Source organism: Strix uralensis, chromosome 26 (assembly GCF_047716275.1).
Source record: "Strix uralensis isolate ZFMK-TIS-50842 chromosome 26, bStrUra1, whole genome shotgun sequence".
Classification (NCBI taxonomy): domain Eukaryota; kingdom Metazoa; phylum Chordata; class Aves; order Strigiformes; family Strigidae; genus Strix; species Strix uralensis.
The window spans coordinates 2,328,660-2,343,362 of NC_133997.1; the positions used below are offsets into that span (position 1 = coordinate 2,328,660).

Genomic DNA, 14,703 nt, shown 5'->3' on the forward strand with positions numbered 1-14,703 from the left:
CTCCAGACTAACCCCCCCCCAGTTCCCTCAGCCGCTCCCCATCAGACCTGTGCTCCAGACCCTGCACCAGCTCCGTCGCCCTTCTCTGGACACGCTCGAGTCATTCAATGGCCTTTTTGGAGTGAGGGGCCCAAAACTGAACCCACTCATCGAGGGGCGGCCTCACCAGTGCCGAGCCCAGGGGTCAGATCCCTTCCCTGTCCCTGCTGGCCACGCTAGTGCTGATACAAGTCACGCGGGTGGGCGAGGGCGCCTTGTTCTGGTCCGGCGCTCCCGGCCACCAGCGTCCGTCCCGCAGCGACCGGCCGCGGCCTCCGGCAGCGCGAGCCGCGCGCGGTCCCGGGGCAGAGCGCGCAGACGCCGCCCGCGCACGCCCCCCTGCCCACACCTGGCATGGCGGCCGGCGGCTTCGGCCCCGCCTCTCGGCTCGTCTTGTCCGCCGGTGGCAGGGAGCGGGCGCTCAGCTTCCCGTACTCGACATGGCCGCCAAGGGGGCCCGGCAGCGGCCGCGGGCCGGAGGCGGCGGGGAGCCGGCCCGGCCGCGTTCGGAGGGCGCGGGCGCGGAGGAGGCCCGTCTGGAGTAGGTGTCGGAGCGGGGCGGCGGGGACCCAGAGCCGGGGCTGCGGCGAGCGCCGGGCGCGGGCCCCTTCCCCGGGCAGCGCGCGGCCGCCTCGCGGGGGCGGGTTCTGCCACCGTCACTCGGGCGGGATCGCAGCTGGTCCTGTGGGGCCCAGCGGCGCCGGCGGGGCGGTGTCAGCTTGCGAGCACCCTCTGAGGGGTTTCCTCGCGGCTGGTTTTTTTTACGTCTCAAACGTACCCACAGCCCCGAGTGAGCCCCGCAGCGGGTGGCCGGGGGGGGTGCCCGGCCGGGTCGGCGTGTCTGGTGGAAATGGGTCTGCCCGGTCTCCCTGTGGAGCTCCTCTACTGCGTGGCCGTGCTCTCTGTCTCTGGGGGAGGAGGGGTGGTCCCGGGGGGGTCTTGCAGCGGTGGGTTAAGAACTCGGGGCCGTTGCTCTGGTATAGTGAGGGCGGTGATGGTGCTTCCTTGGGAGGGGACTGGCATCCTCCAAAGAAAGCAGGGAATGAAAGACTTACCCCTACTTACACAGTGCTTAAATGGCAGAGATGCAAATATGCTTGTCGGTTTTTTGCCTGGTGTCACATTGCTGGACTTGATCTTGTTACTGAGTCTTCTTGGTGCATATTTGTATTTTTTCTTTGGACTAGATCGTCTGGGAGCAAAGCAGGACAGGTTTGGGCCCCTGAAGGATCAACAGCTTTCAAGTGTCTCATCTCAGCCAGGTTCTGTGCAGCTCTCTTAAGCAACATCTCTGATTGTGATGAGACGTTCAACTATTGGGAACCAGTAAGTGGCTTTCTCTCCCTGGAGATACCTGGGAATTTGTAGCTAGTCTGTGCTAATGCAGATTTATCTAGAACCTTGTGCTAATCTCTGTGTTTCAAAGAGAAATTTTCTTGCTCAAGAATTCAGAGATGGAAACGCAAACCTGTCTACTCTGGGCGATGCGTATTTACTGATTTAATCTCCATTGCAGACACACTACCTCATTTATGGAAAGGGGTTTCAGACGTGGGAATACTCTCCAGCCTATGCCATCCGCTCCTATGCTTACCTGTGGCTTCATGCCTTACCAGCCTTGTTCCACGCTAGGGTTCTACAAACCAACAAGGTAAATCAGATGTGTGAAAGCTTCTTTTGTGATGAATAAACATGCCTTTAGTCTGTGTTAAACAGCTGCTTTGTTTGTTATCAGAGGTAAGAGAAGTAGTGTTTACAAACACTAACCTCCCTTTAAGGATTTGCAGCGGTTTGTGAGCTGACTCAATGGGATCCAAGGAAAAGTGATTGTGAAGTTGCAGGGAAATACTGTCAGGCTTGGGTTTGATTAAGAAGCTGTCCCAGAGGGGCTGGTAGCTCCATGGCCTTTTGAGTGTGTGCAGGCCTCGGGACAATTACCTGGCAGCTGTGGGCTCTCATTTGCCCCTGTGAGTTTCACCCTGATGCTTTAGAAGCCTGTGTTGTTTTCTATGCCAGCTATTAATGACTGTTTTGATATATTTTTTTCAATAAACTATAAAAAATAAATTAGTATTTTGTAAGGGATATTGCAAACTGAACTCACAGAAGTGTTAAAGAAAAAGCACTGAATGTGCATTCTGCCTGGGTATCCATTGCCATTCTTGGCATTTTTCTGCTCAACAGAAAACAAAAGGGGGCTAGTTCTGGTAAGTTCAGTGGACTGTGTTTGCTTTTTGTGTTGTAAAGGACTTCAGTGTTAGAGGTCTAGGCTTCAAGCTGCTGGGATCTTCAGCATCCCTTGGTGTGGGATCTGGGTCTCCAAGAATAGCTTCATGCAGCACTGCCAAACTTGCTCTGTCCTCTTCAGAACTTTTGTTCTTGGGACCAACTTGCTAGCAATAGGTGCATAAGCTTCATTGCAAACCTTGTTCAGACTCTGAGTATGTCTCCTAGGTCCTTATCTTCTATTTCCTCCGATGCTTCCTGGCCTTCCTGAGCTGCGTTTGTGAACTCTACTTCTACAAGTAAGTATTAGAAACTGTCCGCAGTGAATGTTTTGGAGCAATGTGAGTAACGTATTTAGTTATTACCACAGGAAGTACAGTCTGAAGCTCATGTGTAGATGTGTCTAGTAGATTTGGCTACTTCATAGTGAACCTTGAAAATATTTGTTCTCATGACTCAATGAAATATGGGTCAGAATTCCACTGTTAGGACAAAATTGTATTCTCAGATCTGCCACCTGCATCTCCACTCCAGTATTTTGTTGACTACAGTCGTTTTCTCACTGATACCAGCAAGCAGGGTGGGAGTGTTATAAACTGAGCTCTGCTGGAAGAGAGACTAGTGCTGTGTTTGCTCATCAGAGTGAATTTTAGTCGAATACGTTGATTGTTGCTGTATGTAATGTATCTGTCAATGGTGCTTACATCCACTAAAAGCAGTAGCCTGAACATACAATTATCTTGTTTAAGTTGGATTTTTATTTTTACCTGCTGCCTCTGCATTTGTGGCTTTCAGACCCTGCAACAGACTTTTCTGTTGGCCATAGTCTGGTTTTAAGAATGTGAGTTGTGGCTTTTTGCATGGTGTGATTTTGAGAGGTGAAAATCTTAGATAGATTGATGTTGCTGCAGCAGTGCAGCCTCCTGAAGTTCCTGAGATTTGCATGAGCACAACTGACACTGGTCAAAGCCAAGTCTCTTCTAGGGTTTTGCACTAGTGTAACTTATGAGGATCTGAAATCCCAGGCCACAAGCAGTCATGCTGCCCTTCAGGTTGCCTTCAGTGGCTGAGTAATGAGAATCACCCACCTTAAAGCTCGCAGGATGCTCCATGGATTGTTTGTGGTTCTGCATACATTGGATACTGTTCTTTTATGTATTGAGGATATTTTCGTGGTATATAATTCTCTCTTGCTTCCTTAGGGCCGTGTGCAAGAAGTTTGGGCTGCATGTGAGCCGACTGATGTTGGCCTTCTTAGTACTCAGCACTGGAATGTTTTGCTCATCTGCAGGTAAATTTGCTTAGCAATGACACTAACAGTTACTTTGTCCATAGAAACCAAAGACAGGTCCAGAGAGAAGAAAATCCTCAGCACTAAAATATCTCTCTAGTTTGTTGTGTTCTGCTGCAGGTATTTCTAATGGCAGGTGTGATGACAGAATAGGTGTTGATTCAAATTATGTTGCCTGCATCACTCTTGTATCTCTTCATTTCCAGGGCATGTTTGTTTCCATTGCTGCCTCCAGTTTCTCTGCAATGGGCCATGCCTTTTAAACAGGGTCTTAGCCTACTTTCCTTGAACATATTTTAATCCAAGGAAGGAGGGTCATATTTTGGCACTGTCATTTGGTTTTGTGCCCTGTCCCCTCTGGCTGGTTGTACCCATTTGTCTAGCCAACCACTGTAAGACTTAAAAAACACCTGCTGTAGGTATTGAGGAAGGTGCAAAGAGAGACTTTGAGCAAAGGTTTTCTGTATTGTGTGCATACAGAAACGTAAAGGGAAATACCACAACTTATGAATGCAGAGATTTCCTATTTTACTCTTTTTTTATGTTTATGGTGAGTGGAGAAAGGACTTTCTGTTCATTGTTTTTGCAGTGTCATAGGTCTCCTCGTTCTTTGCTTCTCACCAGTCTCTGCCCAGTTGTTTCAGAGACTGTACCCAGTTAGCTCACATTTCCTGCTGCCATTTGAGCAGGTTTGTTTCTTTTTTTTCAATCTAGCAGAATATAGAGGGTGCAGCAATTGTTACAAGTGGTAACTGTGGATGCTGTCATCTGGTTACCACTGTGGGGTGCCTCTGAGGAAAGAGGTGTTCGTACTTAAAGGAAGTATTTATGGCCTTGCCGAATAAGAATCCTCTTTTTTTGTGCTTTCACTGAAATGAGAGTATCCACTATAGTATCCCAGCTCCAATGGAGTGAATGGAGATTAGCCTTATATTGGCCTCATGCAGTTCTGCTGTGGGAAAGCTGTGCTAACCCCTTTTGTTCCTTGTGTTGCAGCTTTCCTCCCAAGCAGTTTCTGCATGTACACCACGGTGATTGCCATGACTGGCTGGTATATGGACAAGACCTCTGTAGCAGTGCTGGGGGTGGCTGCTGGAGCCCTTCTGGGCTGGCCCTTCAGTGCAGCTCTTGGGTAAGGAGAGGAGGGCTCGGGAGTTTTGTACTTTGCCAAATGTTTCTTGCCTGAGGATAGTGTAGGGGCTGGAGAGCTGAAGGAAGAAACTAGCAGGGACTGAGCTGCCTGCCTAGTCCAGGATCATTACTACAGGCTTTCTTTGCTTTTGAAGAACTTAGGTTGGGAAGATTTCCTGACCCTAATATACTGAGAGTAGAACCTGAGTTGGATGACTGGAATATGGAGTAGAAGCAGAGCCCAGTGAAGTGATGAGTTTCTTCCAGCTACTGCCCTGCTTGCTTTGAAGGGTCAGGAGAACCTGCAGTGGGGAAAGACAGTCTCCAGTTGATACCTGGTCTCTCTTTCAGGCTTCCTATTGCATTTGACTTGTTGATACTGAAGCAGAGGTGGAAAAGTTTCCTCAACTGGTGTGTGGTGTCATTGATCCTATTTTTGGTAAGTGCTTGTAACAACACCAAAAGGAAATGAATTGGGCTTGCAATAGAAGGGGGTGGGTTCCATTAAGAAAATGTAGCTTTTGTCCAGCGAAAAGCTTCTGGCACTTTAAATAATAGATGATTTCTTCCAGGTGCCCTTGGTAGTTGTGGACAGCTATTACTATGGGAAGCTGGTAGTTGCACCTCTCAACATTGTTTTATACAACGTCTTCACCTCTCACGGACCTGATCTCTATGGTGAGTTTAAGGTAACAAGCCGGAAAGGGAGCTGGCGGTTTTCTTGCTACTGTCTTGCTACCATGACCCACCAGGTCTTGATTGCCAGTCCTTTTTCTGACGTATTCTCAAAGAGCAAAAGCAGCCTGCAAACTCCATGGGGCTGCAGTTCCACCTTTTTGCCACAGGATGTCTCTGTTGAGCTGGGAATCCGCAGGGGTTTCTCTACGCTGTGAGTTAAGCTGCTCTGTTCACTTTCAAGTTCTGTAAACCGTCGTGAGATGTGTCGGCGTCACAGCAGAGAACTGTTAGTAGCAAACGTGTCTGGATACTACACGAGTGATGCATGTGTGAGTTTGTCAGCTTTAATCGAGTTCTTGGCTGTTGTTCCTCACAGGGTGCAAAACCTTGAGAACGTGGGTAACAGTACAGAACCTGGTCTCTGCAGACTTTTGAGTCCATGCTGTGCCTTGGGAATCTCCTTTTATTGGCAGTGTATGGCCTGCGCTTTGCTGGCAAGCAGAATCTGAGGTTACCATAAAGGCATCTAATCTGCAGGCAAATCATCTGCCTACTAGGGGTTCCCTGGTACTGGCCTTTTAGGATACTGTGTGACCCCAATCTCACCTTGGTGAACCTTGATGGCAATGCTATATTGTTTATTTGGGAGCTGCCACTACACTAAGTTGTTCATATCCTGTATTTCTAGAGCTGAAGAGTAGGAAAGTATTGTGTTTCTTGCAGAGGGGCTGGTGGAGACTTCAGGGAGTTTAGGGTGCAGGGTGCCTGTGTCATCTCTGTCATCTGTTTATGCCCTGTTGAGATACTCTAGGAGGGGTTCAGCAGTGCTTAGCAGCAAGGCTTTCTCTGTCAGTGCCCTGCAGGCCGTATTTGTTGGTCCATTTGAAGGGCTGTTTTGGGTGGTGCTGAGTGGTGATTTGTTACTTGTGCTGTGGCACAGCAGGGCGACAGCTGCTTTGCCGTGGTTCTTCATCTCTGCAGGAAGGCTCTGAAGTCTGTTGCTATGAATTTTCTGTAAGTAAACTCCAGTCTCTGTCTCTGATAGGTTTTGGCATGGGCTTGTGCCTGACCTTTTCCACACTGGTACATGAGTTGTTTCCAGAAGCCTCCAGGGACCAATCTATTCTGAAGTGTTTTATTCATAGTGACATTCATATAACATCCTCAGGCTAGTAAAAGAGCCTGCTTGAAATTGCTCTTTAATGCAATGTGGCCAGGACAACGCTGTGGGTTTAGAGAGCTTCAAAACACTTGGGAAAAATAACACTACTAGGGGAGATGAAAGGCTGGCCAATCCCTTTTGGCTTTGGAGCTGGGATTTCCCAACTTTCACATGATGGGAGTAGGAACTGCTGGAGGTTGCAGAGCCATCAACCCATATCATCTTCAGTATAAGCACCACAGTATTTTTCCTTTTGTCTGCAGACTGGAGTTCTGGAGACAAAGTTCGATTATTTTTTTTTTTTTCTGTTTTTGTCTGTAACAGTACACTCATTTTGGATAAACACAGTCTGTGCAATGAGTATTTTCCTGAGGTGATTAGGTTTCTGCAGCCAAAGGAAAGTAGCTTCTAAGCGTATATCCCTAAACCTGATTCTGAGGCTTTGGGATGTTTTTGTGTACATATCTTCTAAGAATGCACAATTCGTGACAAAAGTTTTGTCCCACTTGCTGTGATCAGAGCCTTGGCTGTGACTTGCAGTGTGATGGCACTTTGGGAAGCTTTGTTTGGCTTGAGTGGAATATGCTGGGGCTGTTTATATGACACCTTGCTCTGTTGAGTTCTGGTTCTGAAATAGAGTGAAAATAAATGAAATGCAGAAAGCAGACTGTTTATTATACTAGCAGTGAATCAGACCTGCTTAGAATGAGGGCTGTGACTCATGATCAAATTATTGCAGCTTAGTTACTGCTTAACAGCTGAGCTACAGTTCCTGTCTGCATGCAGGCTTTTAGCCTGTGACAAACATAGGGTGGGGCACCTTAGTTTAAGCCTATTTTACAACTCCTCTGCTTTGTCCTGAGCCACCCTCACCATTGCTGTGGTCAGGCTGTAACATGGTAGCTTGTTAAGTTCTATTAACTTGTGTGCAAGTTTGATTTCTAGAATTGCTCCTGGAGCCTGTCACAGAGCACAAAATTCAGACCAGCTTCTGGCTCAGTGTCTGACAGTGCTTCCAGTTGGTTATCCCATGGAGCCATAGTCCCATGAACTGACTGGGCCACAGTGTTCTTCCCACTGCTGTCATCAGTCTCTCTCTCCTACAGCCCACATCTGCTCAGCATGTGGGATACTTGCAGGAAAGTTACATCTTCTGTCATGGTCTGGAGGCGATGCTGTGGAAGCATGTTGCCATCAGTACTGTGCGTGGAGAGTTCTTTAGTATCCCTCCCTGCTTGAAAGATGTTGTTCTGGGCCAGGACTTCTTGTATGCAATGGGGTTTTTCTTTTTTTACATTGCAGTTTTTTCTCAGATCACCTCCAGTCGTTGTGGATAACAAGAATAAAAGCATTTTGCCCTGGGAGGCATTGAGACTGAATGCCTCTGAATGGGTGAGTCATCACAGTGACCAAGCCTATTGCTTTTCGCCTGGTGTCTGTGAATTATTTAGCTTGCTTGTGCAGTGCACTGTTCTCCTCTCATATTTTTTTCTTTTTTTTTTTTTCCTCACCCAGAGAAGAAGCTTCCTCATTGGAGAGTCCTTAGTTCTTAAGAGCAATTCAATTTCATCCTGCAAAAAAATCTGAGAAAGTAGCCTTTTTGTTAAAACTGTGCTTCAGACCAGCTGGCCTCTTTATTAGCTGAGTCCCTCAGGACACCTCTGGGCCTTTAAGGCTGTATCTGGATTGTGGCAGAGGTGTGCTTCATGAAGTGTCCTTCATTCCTGAGTCCCAGGCTATCAAATCAGAGACCAGACCAGAGAGCGTCATAGTTAATCTCCTTTACTTTCCATAGCTGCTGGGGCAGGTAAAAGGGTGACAGTGTGGTCCCTGGTACTCTTCATTAAAGATTTGGGACTTGGCTGTGCTGTGCAGCCTAATTGTACCCGGAGGAGGGTAACAGTTTATATCAGTTCAAGAAGCTTTCTACTTCGTCCTGGCATCTTCTATGATAAAGTGGCTGTTGTTTACCAGCAGTGGGAGTGGAGAAGCAGGCTATGGAACCCAGTTCCAGTCCTTTTTTTATATAAGGAGGGGCCTTGGTGCTTCATGGAAGTAGTTACTAGTGGGGCCTAACCAGTGCTAATCCTGCTGTATGTATTTAGAAACTCGTACTGTTGCCTCAGAAGAGAATCTGGAGGTGGCAGGGCTGAGAAGAAACCTGAGCCCCCTTCACACACACTTTCTAGATGTCCACTGGAAGAGTTACAGTGTGATTACTCCAGACTGCCTCACGTTTTCCCTCACAGACATATCCCAGTCAGCAACCCTGATTTCTAGGAAGGGTAGTATGCTTCAGTCCTAAACTGATCTGCTTTCTGCACGTGTTCAAGATCTGTCATGGTGATTATTTAGAATTGCAGTCCTTAAATATGGAGAGTCACCAAGAGGCTCTAGAGAAGGAGGAGGGGACATTGGCAATACTTCAGTGTTGCCACACAGATAACTCTGTCATGTCCTCGCTTGACATGATCTTTCACTCTACTGTATCCCATGTTCAGCCTTTCACAGGCTGAGGATTGTGCTCATGTGGGACTTTCAAGCATTATGAGGCAGATGGAGGGAGAGGGAAGGTGAATTTCTAATAATTCACTTCCTTAAGGCCCCCTACTCCCCAGATCTGTAATTGCCATTTGCTTTCAGTGTTAATAGCTAAAGGTTTCCTAGATGAACCTCAGTTGCTTGGACTTGGCCTTAGTAACTCCAGTGACATGTTTCTGACATTACTAGTGCAGTTTCTAATCCTATTTATCTATAGAAGCTGCAGAGGTTTTGGGTTTTCCTTGCTGCTTTTCAGTTGTCTGATTAATTTCAACATGGACCCTATTTAAGTGGCTCTGATTGCAGGAAATTGCTGCAGCATGTGACACATGTCACAACAGTGCAGTGATTAAAGCCCCCGCATGTCATTTACTGACTGATTGAGCTAATCACACTGAGAGAGTGGCAAATGTGTGGAGAGGAACTGGCATTCTTTATTGTTCAGGATTTTGAGCATCCTGAATTAAGAGTCCAAATAAATGACAGTTGGACTGGAATTTCTTTCCATTTACAACCTTCGAAGCTTGCAACCAATACCCAAGTATGTCATGTTAGGAGGCAAAGTTGGCTTGCTCCTGTCTGAAGCTGCACTGTAAAAACAAATTGAAGTAGAGACATTTTAAATAATGTTGACTCTAAGGAGGTACCAAAACTAGCATCCAGATAAACTTTAGTGGCAGAGTCTTTGCTGGGGTGAAGTGTGAATGTAAACTCTTTTTCTTGTTCCTTTTTGGTACATTTTCTATTTCTGCCAACATGGAATATCCATCATCACTCCAGAATTATAATGATCTCTTATTAACATTGTGTGTTTTTGTGTTATTCCTCTGGTACTTCTCTGCAATTAGAAAGAATGAATTTGGAGTAAAATTTCCTAGTTTTACAAGTTTCCGCCTCTCATGCTGCGTAGGCTCTGCTGGGCAAGGCTGACTTTTAGAGAGGCCTGTGATTCATGAGCAGCAGATGTGATATTGACTATGACCCAGCGAAAAAGGAAGGAGAAAAATAATTTCTGAAAAGGAAGACAGTGAAGTTTCTTGGGCAGACATGATTGTGAGATACTCTGGTGCCTTTGTATGGTTGTTGACTAACTTTCATGCCACTATTATGTTAGTTTTATGGGTGAGGGGCAGAACCATGAGACTGCTTTGAGATGGCTCAGGCTCATTCCGTGGGGCTGCATCCTCTGTCCAGCTGCAAGATTTTCTGTCCACACCCTTTCCGTTGTTTGGTTCCAGTATGCTTACAATGGAGAGAATGGATGTCTGCTGCTGATTATCTCAGTCTGTGTCAGGCAGAGAAGGAACAAAGCGTGCTGTTAAATCTAGATCTCGTACATGCATGTATTTAAAAACTCTTGTTTCCTTTTCTCATCCTTTAGGTACAGAACCCTGGTTCTTCTATTTTATCAATGGCTTTCTGAATTTCAACGTGGCATTTATTTTGGCACTGCTTGTGCTGCCACTGACCTATCTCATGGAGTGCCTGCTTCAGAAATTTCATGGTGAGTATAAGACAGCTGTGAGAGCCAAGCACGGACAGCCCAGATCTCAACCTTGTTACTGAAGGGAGAGCTTGCCTGCCAAAGAGCAGCTTTCCTTTACTGGAAGTGAAACTAGGGTTCAGGGAAGGTCTTTGGAGTAATAGTAAAGTTCCTAGAGCTCATTACTCACTTCAGTATTGACCCTGGAATGGAGCTGCTGTGCAGAAAGAACATGCAGTGAGATGCATCTACTCACATGCTGTCTGCAAAATGGCAGAAACATGTTTTTCTCTTTAAGGATGATTCCTGTGTTCCCTGCCTTCACCTCAAGAAGAACAGTGTTCAAGGCTGAACTATCCATACCCAGAGTAAGCTTAACAAATTGTATGGTACCTAACCTTCAACCAGATGTGCAAATGCATTAGAAATAGCCCTGTCAGAAATCTTAAGAGGGAAAGAAACTATGTACTCGTTGTTTCCTGTTATCTGCAGCTGGAAATGATAGAGTTATTCTACCTTTATATTATTTATTCTACCTTTATATTATAGCCTTTAGAGTTATTTGGGGAACCTTTTGCTGGCTCTTCCATTGTTAATTTTTATCCCACTGCCAGAATGCTTTCTGCAGCAGCTTTAGAGAACAGTTATTTCCTTTTTGATTGTTGGGGCTGAGCCTACACATAGGCATCCTCTGGTCTTTGCTGCTGCCACCCGTGTCGGGACTGAACCTGGACTCTTCTGTGCACTGTGAAGGGCACTCTTCAACTCACAGGACGAGGCCCTGGCAGGACAGCTTTGCTACTCCATGCTTTGAGAAGTGTCCCCATAGGTGTGGATATACTGAGACTAGAAAAAGGAGGAACCAGAATATTCCCTACTTCATGCTGAACTTTCTCTTAAATAAAATGACATCAGTTTAAATACATGACATTTGGCAAGTGACTAGAGAGGAAAATGGTGTTGAGGAAGTGTGAATTCTTCTCTGCCGTTTTCCTAGGGAAGATTCATAAAGCGTCTACAGCAGCCTCCAGATTCATCAGTCCAGTCAGTGCTTCGCTCTCTGTTTTTTTTACTGAATACAAGAAACAATAACATCATAATCCTTGCTGAAAATGTATGTGAACGGGTATTTGCTTATATCTGTTCCTTGGATATGACTGACATACTGTCAGAAACCAGTAAAAGCTCAGCAGGAGATCCTGTAAATGCAAGATTTCCTGCTGTTCACTCGGTGTTCTTGTACTTAACAGCGGGAGCAATTCTGCCAAGTGCTTTGTTCTTACTGTCTGTGAAATGCCGTTAGCTTAATTGCTTAACTCTGCTGTTGGGAGTAGCAAGGGGGCAGAAGAGGGACTGAAAATTGTCAGGCGCTGTAGAACCCTCCTCAGTGTGACTAAAATTCAGGGTAATTGTTGTTATTTTTGAGTCAGTTATTTCCTCCGTTAAGCAGAAGGTGCCTCAGAGACCTCTCATGCTGTTATTTTTGTAATGAAGCAATGAAGGTTGTGGAAACTTCAGTCACTAAACAACCGTTTGTAAGTGGAAGGGTAGGTCCAGAGGAGATCCTTTCTGATCTTTGTATGCATACCATAATACACAGCAGGAAAACTAGTACTTCTGACTACCTCTTTAGACATGTCAATTCTTGATGGATTTTTTCTCTTGCTTGGATTCAGTAATGCAGTCCCTTATTTTCTGGTTTTGGTCTTTTAAAGTCCATTGAAATTTTTAGTATTGTAGGAATCTACAAAAATTCTCTGATCAAAATTCTATACTGACTGGAAGTGTCACCTGGATTTTAGCAACACGGCTGCTCAGAACATGGTTTGTTTGGGTCTGAAGGCAATGGTTTGCATCTGGATAATGGGCTTCTGAATGTGAGATATGATTGTGCAAGAGGGGAAACAGGATAACCCCTCATTCTTACATTACTGCTTTGCTGAGTGTTTGTTTCTTTCAGTTCAGAATCTGGGCCGTCCCTACTGGCTGACACTAGCTCCTATGTACATTTGGATCATGATTTTCTTCAGTCAGCCCCACAAAGAAGAGAGGTTTCTCTTTCCCATCTATCCCCTCATCTGTCTCTGCAGTGCTGTGGCTCTGTCTGCTCTTCAGGTAAGTTTTAGTGGAATGTGTTTTTAATGAGCTCATACCTTTAGGAAGCATAACTGCTAGCTGACTTCTTTGACATTGCTTCCCAAAATTTGGGAACTTTTGCAGAATATCTGTGTCTGTGACACAATCCACAGTGATTACACAGTTCAGGACTGTCCTATGCATAACTTTTGGTCATCGTCTTTAATCTGTTAACTGGTACAGTTTTCATTTTTGAACCATGTTTCGTGGATAGTTGGTGAGGCTCTGGAAACAAAATGCACGGCTGTTCTAATATTGAATTATGTGTGTTGCTGATTTCACGAGTTAAACCATAATCTTTCTGTACAGGTTGATTGAGACTATGTGGAAAACTATTAGCCCTCTGTAAGATGTGATGTAAAAGCAAAAATATTTGGGATTTCCCCCCTGAGTGTCATACAGAATGAGCTCATCTAGTAATCTTGGACTTGCAGCAGTGCAGGCTGCTTAACAGCCCAGCAAAAAAAGATTAAGTTTCATGGCTTTATAAGGTGATCACATTAGGAGCTTGTCTGGGATTGTGTAAAGTGGTAAATGGTTGAGAATATTTCCTTGCCACTAATTATTTCATGATAACTTTGAGTTGTTCTCCCATCCCAAGTGGAAATTTCTGGTGAGGAGCAGTTGTGATGTTGTGCCAATACAACACAACATCCAAGGGACATCATGAGGATTAGTAACTCGCTTATAGCGTTGTGCCTCCTTTGTCTACTGTTAAGGAAGCTTTAAGGGGTGGGAATGTGTGTGTGTAGGAAATGCATTTTGTTGTATCTTAGTAGGAATTCTTCACTGATTTGAAAAAGGAAAAGTGATCTATTTTAGGCATTAGGAAATTGTGGTGGACACTTGGAAGAGCCAAAAATTGGATGTTTAGTAAATATCACTTGAAACACTTCATAGAGTAAAGCACTAATATAGATTGATATAAACCTTCCCAAAGCTCAAAATTATTCATCTTTCCTCTGTTAAAGAGGCACAGGAATGCAGTCACTAGTCCCTCGTAGAGCCTGTTTCAGCTGTTCGACCTCATTCTGCTATTACTCTTTTGTCCTGCTGTGCACTACTGCTGGCTCCTGGGCTCCCCACCAGCATTGCCTGCACCCCTCAAATCACTCTTGTTCTTCCCCTGGTCAGTTGCTATTCTGACTGTTGATCTCCCATCATTGCTGATGCTTTATGGTGCTAAGCTGGAGCACCCCAGATGAGTTTCAGTCCTTGCATTCGTACAGGATCAAGCTCTGTAATGTCAGCAGTTTTATGGCTCTGACTGAGAATTGCTATGTGCTGTTGGAACATTCATCAGAGGGCAATGGTTTAGGACCTTTGCCAAATATGGCTTTAGGAAAATCTAGTGTGTATTTCTGTCCTGCACATTTGAACACTTTTTGATGACATTTTGTCCAGTATTCGGTATCCAGCTGAGAATTTAGAACTGATTGCCCACTAGTAGTACAAGCTTGTCAGAGCCTACTTCTCCAAACCACGTGGATCTGACTGTTATGAGAAAAATTCAAACAAGACAAGAGGAACAGAAATTGTATTAGGATAGGAAGTGAATAATCACTCCTGCAGAAAGGCAGAGCAGGAGGGAGGGACCAAGCCAAGTATTGGATGTAGTTCTTCCTGGGTATTCCCAGAAAGGCTTTTAAATTAGAATAACCTAAAGGGCTTTTCTTTTAACAATTTCAGAATGACTTGTGTTTAAAGGTGGATGCAGAATGTGCTGTGTGTTCTTTTATCCACTTCAAAGCTGTAGCTTTTGCAGACAGTGTAAACAACCAGAGGTCACTCAGTAAATCTGGGTCATGGAACTTCTGTTAGAGGGGCAGTCAGTCCAGCAGTGACAATGAGGTCTGTCCGTGTAGAGAAGTTCTACAGAAGTGTCTGAAAGGGACACTTGCTGCTGGTTCATCAGGGAACAACCAAGCTGGGGCCCTGGTAGAGAGCACTTTACAGCTTGACTTCCCCTTCCTAGGGAAAAGAGCTGAAAACATTTTTAAATACCCTAGGTTATTA

General features: G+C 45.4%; 1 protein-coding gene across 8 annotated transcripts in view; it reads left to right on the forward strand.

Annotated features, from left to right (window-relative positions):
- The first annotated feature begins 405 nt into the window (after positions 1 to 405).
- Positions 406 to 14,703, forward strand: part of ALG9 (ALG9 alpha-1,2-mannosyltransferase) — a 126,349-nt gene continuing 112,051 nt past the window's right edge. For 4 of the 8 annotated variants that reach the window (XR_012632287.1, XR_012632288.1, XM_074894949.1 and 1 more), the window contains exons 1-10: positions 407 to 580; positions 1,227 to 1,365; positions 1,556 to 1,690; positions 2,494 to 2,564; positions 3,468 to 3,556; positions 4,553 to 4,688; positions 5,039 to 5,126; positions 5,260 to 5,365; positions 10,450 to 10,572; positions 12,512 to 12,666. Coding sequence is in view for 4 of the 8 variants with exons in the window: in XM_074894949.1 (XP_074751050.1) it covers positions 480 to 580; positions 1,227 to 1,365; positions 1,556 to 1,690; positions 2,494 to 2,564; positions 3,468 to 3,556; positions 4,553 to 4,688; positions 5,039 to 5,126; positions 5,260 to 5,365; positions 10,450 to 10,572; positions 12,512 to 12,666 (1,143 nt within the window). In the remaining 4 variants the exon portion in view is untranslated. Of the gene's footprint in view, positions 581 to 1,226; positions 1,366 to 1,555; positions 1,691 to 2,493; positions 2,565 to 3,467; positions 3,557 to 4,552; positions 4,689 to 5,038; positions 5,127 to 5,259; positions 5,366 to 10,449; positions 10,573 to 12,511; positions 12,667 to 14,703 lie in introns of all 8 variants that reach the window. The other 4 variants (XR_012632289.1, XR_012632290.1, XM_074894946.1 and 1 more) reach the window with 3 other exon arrangements.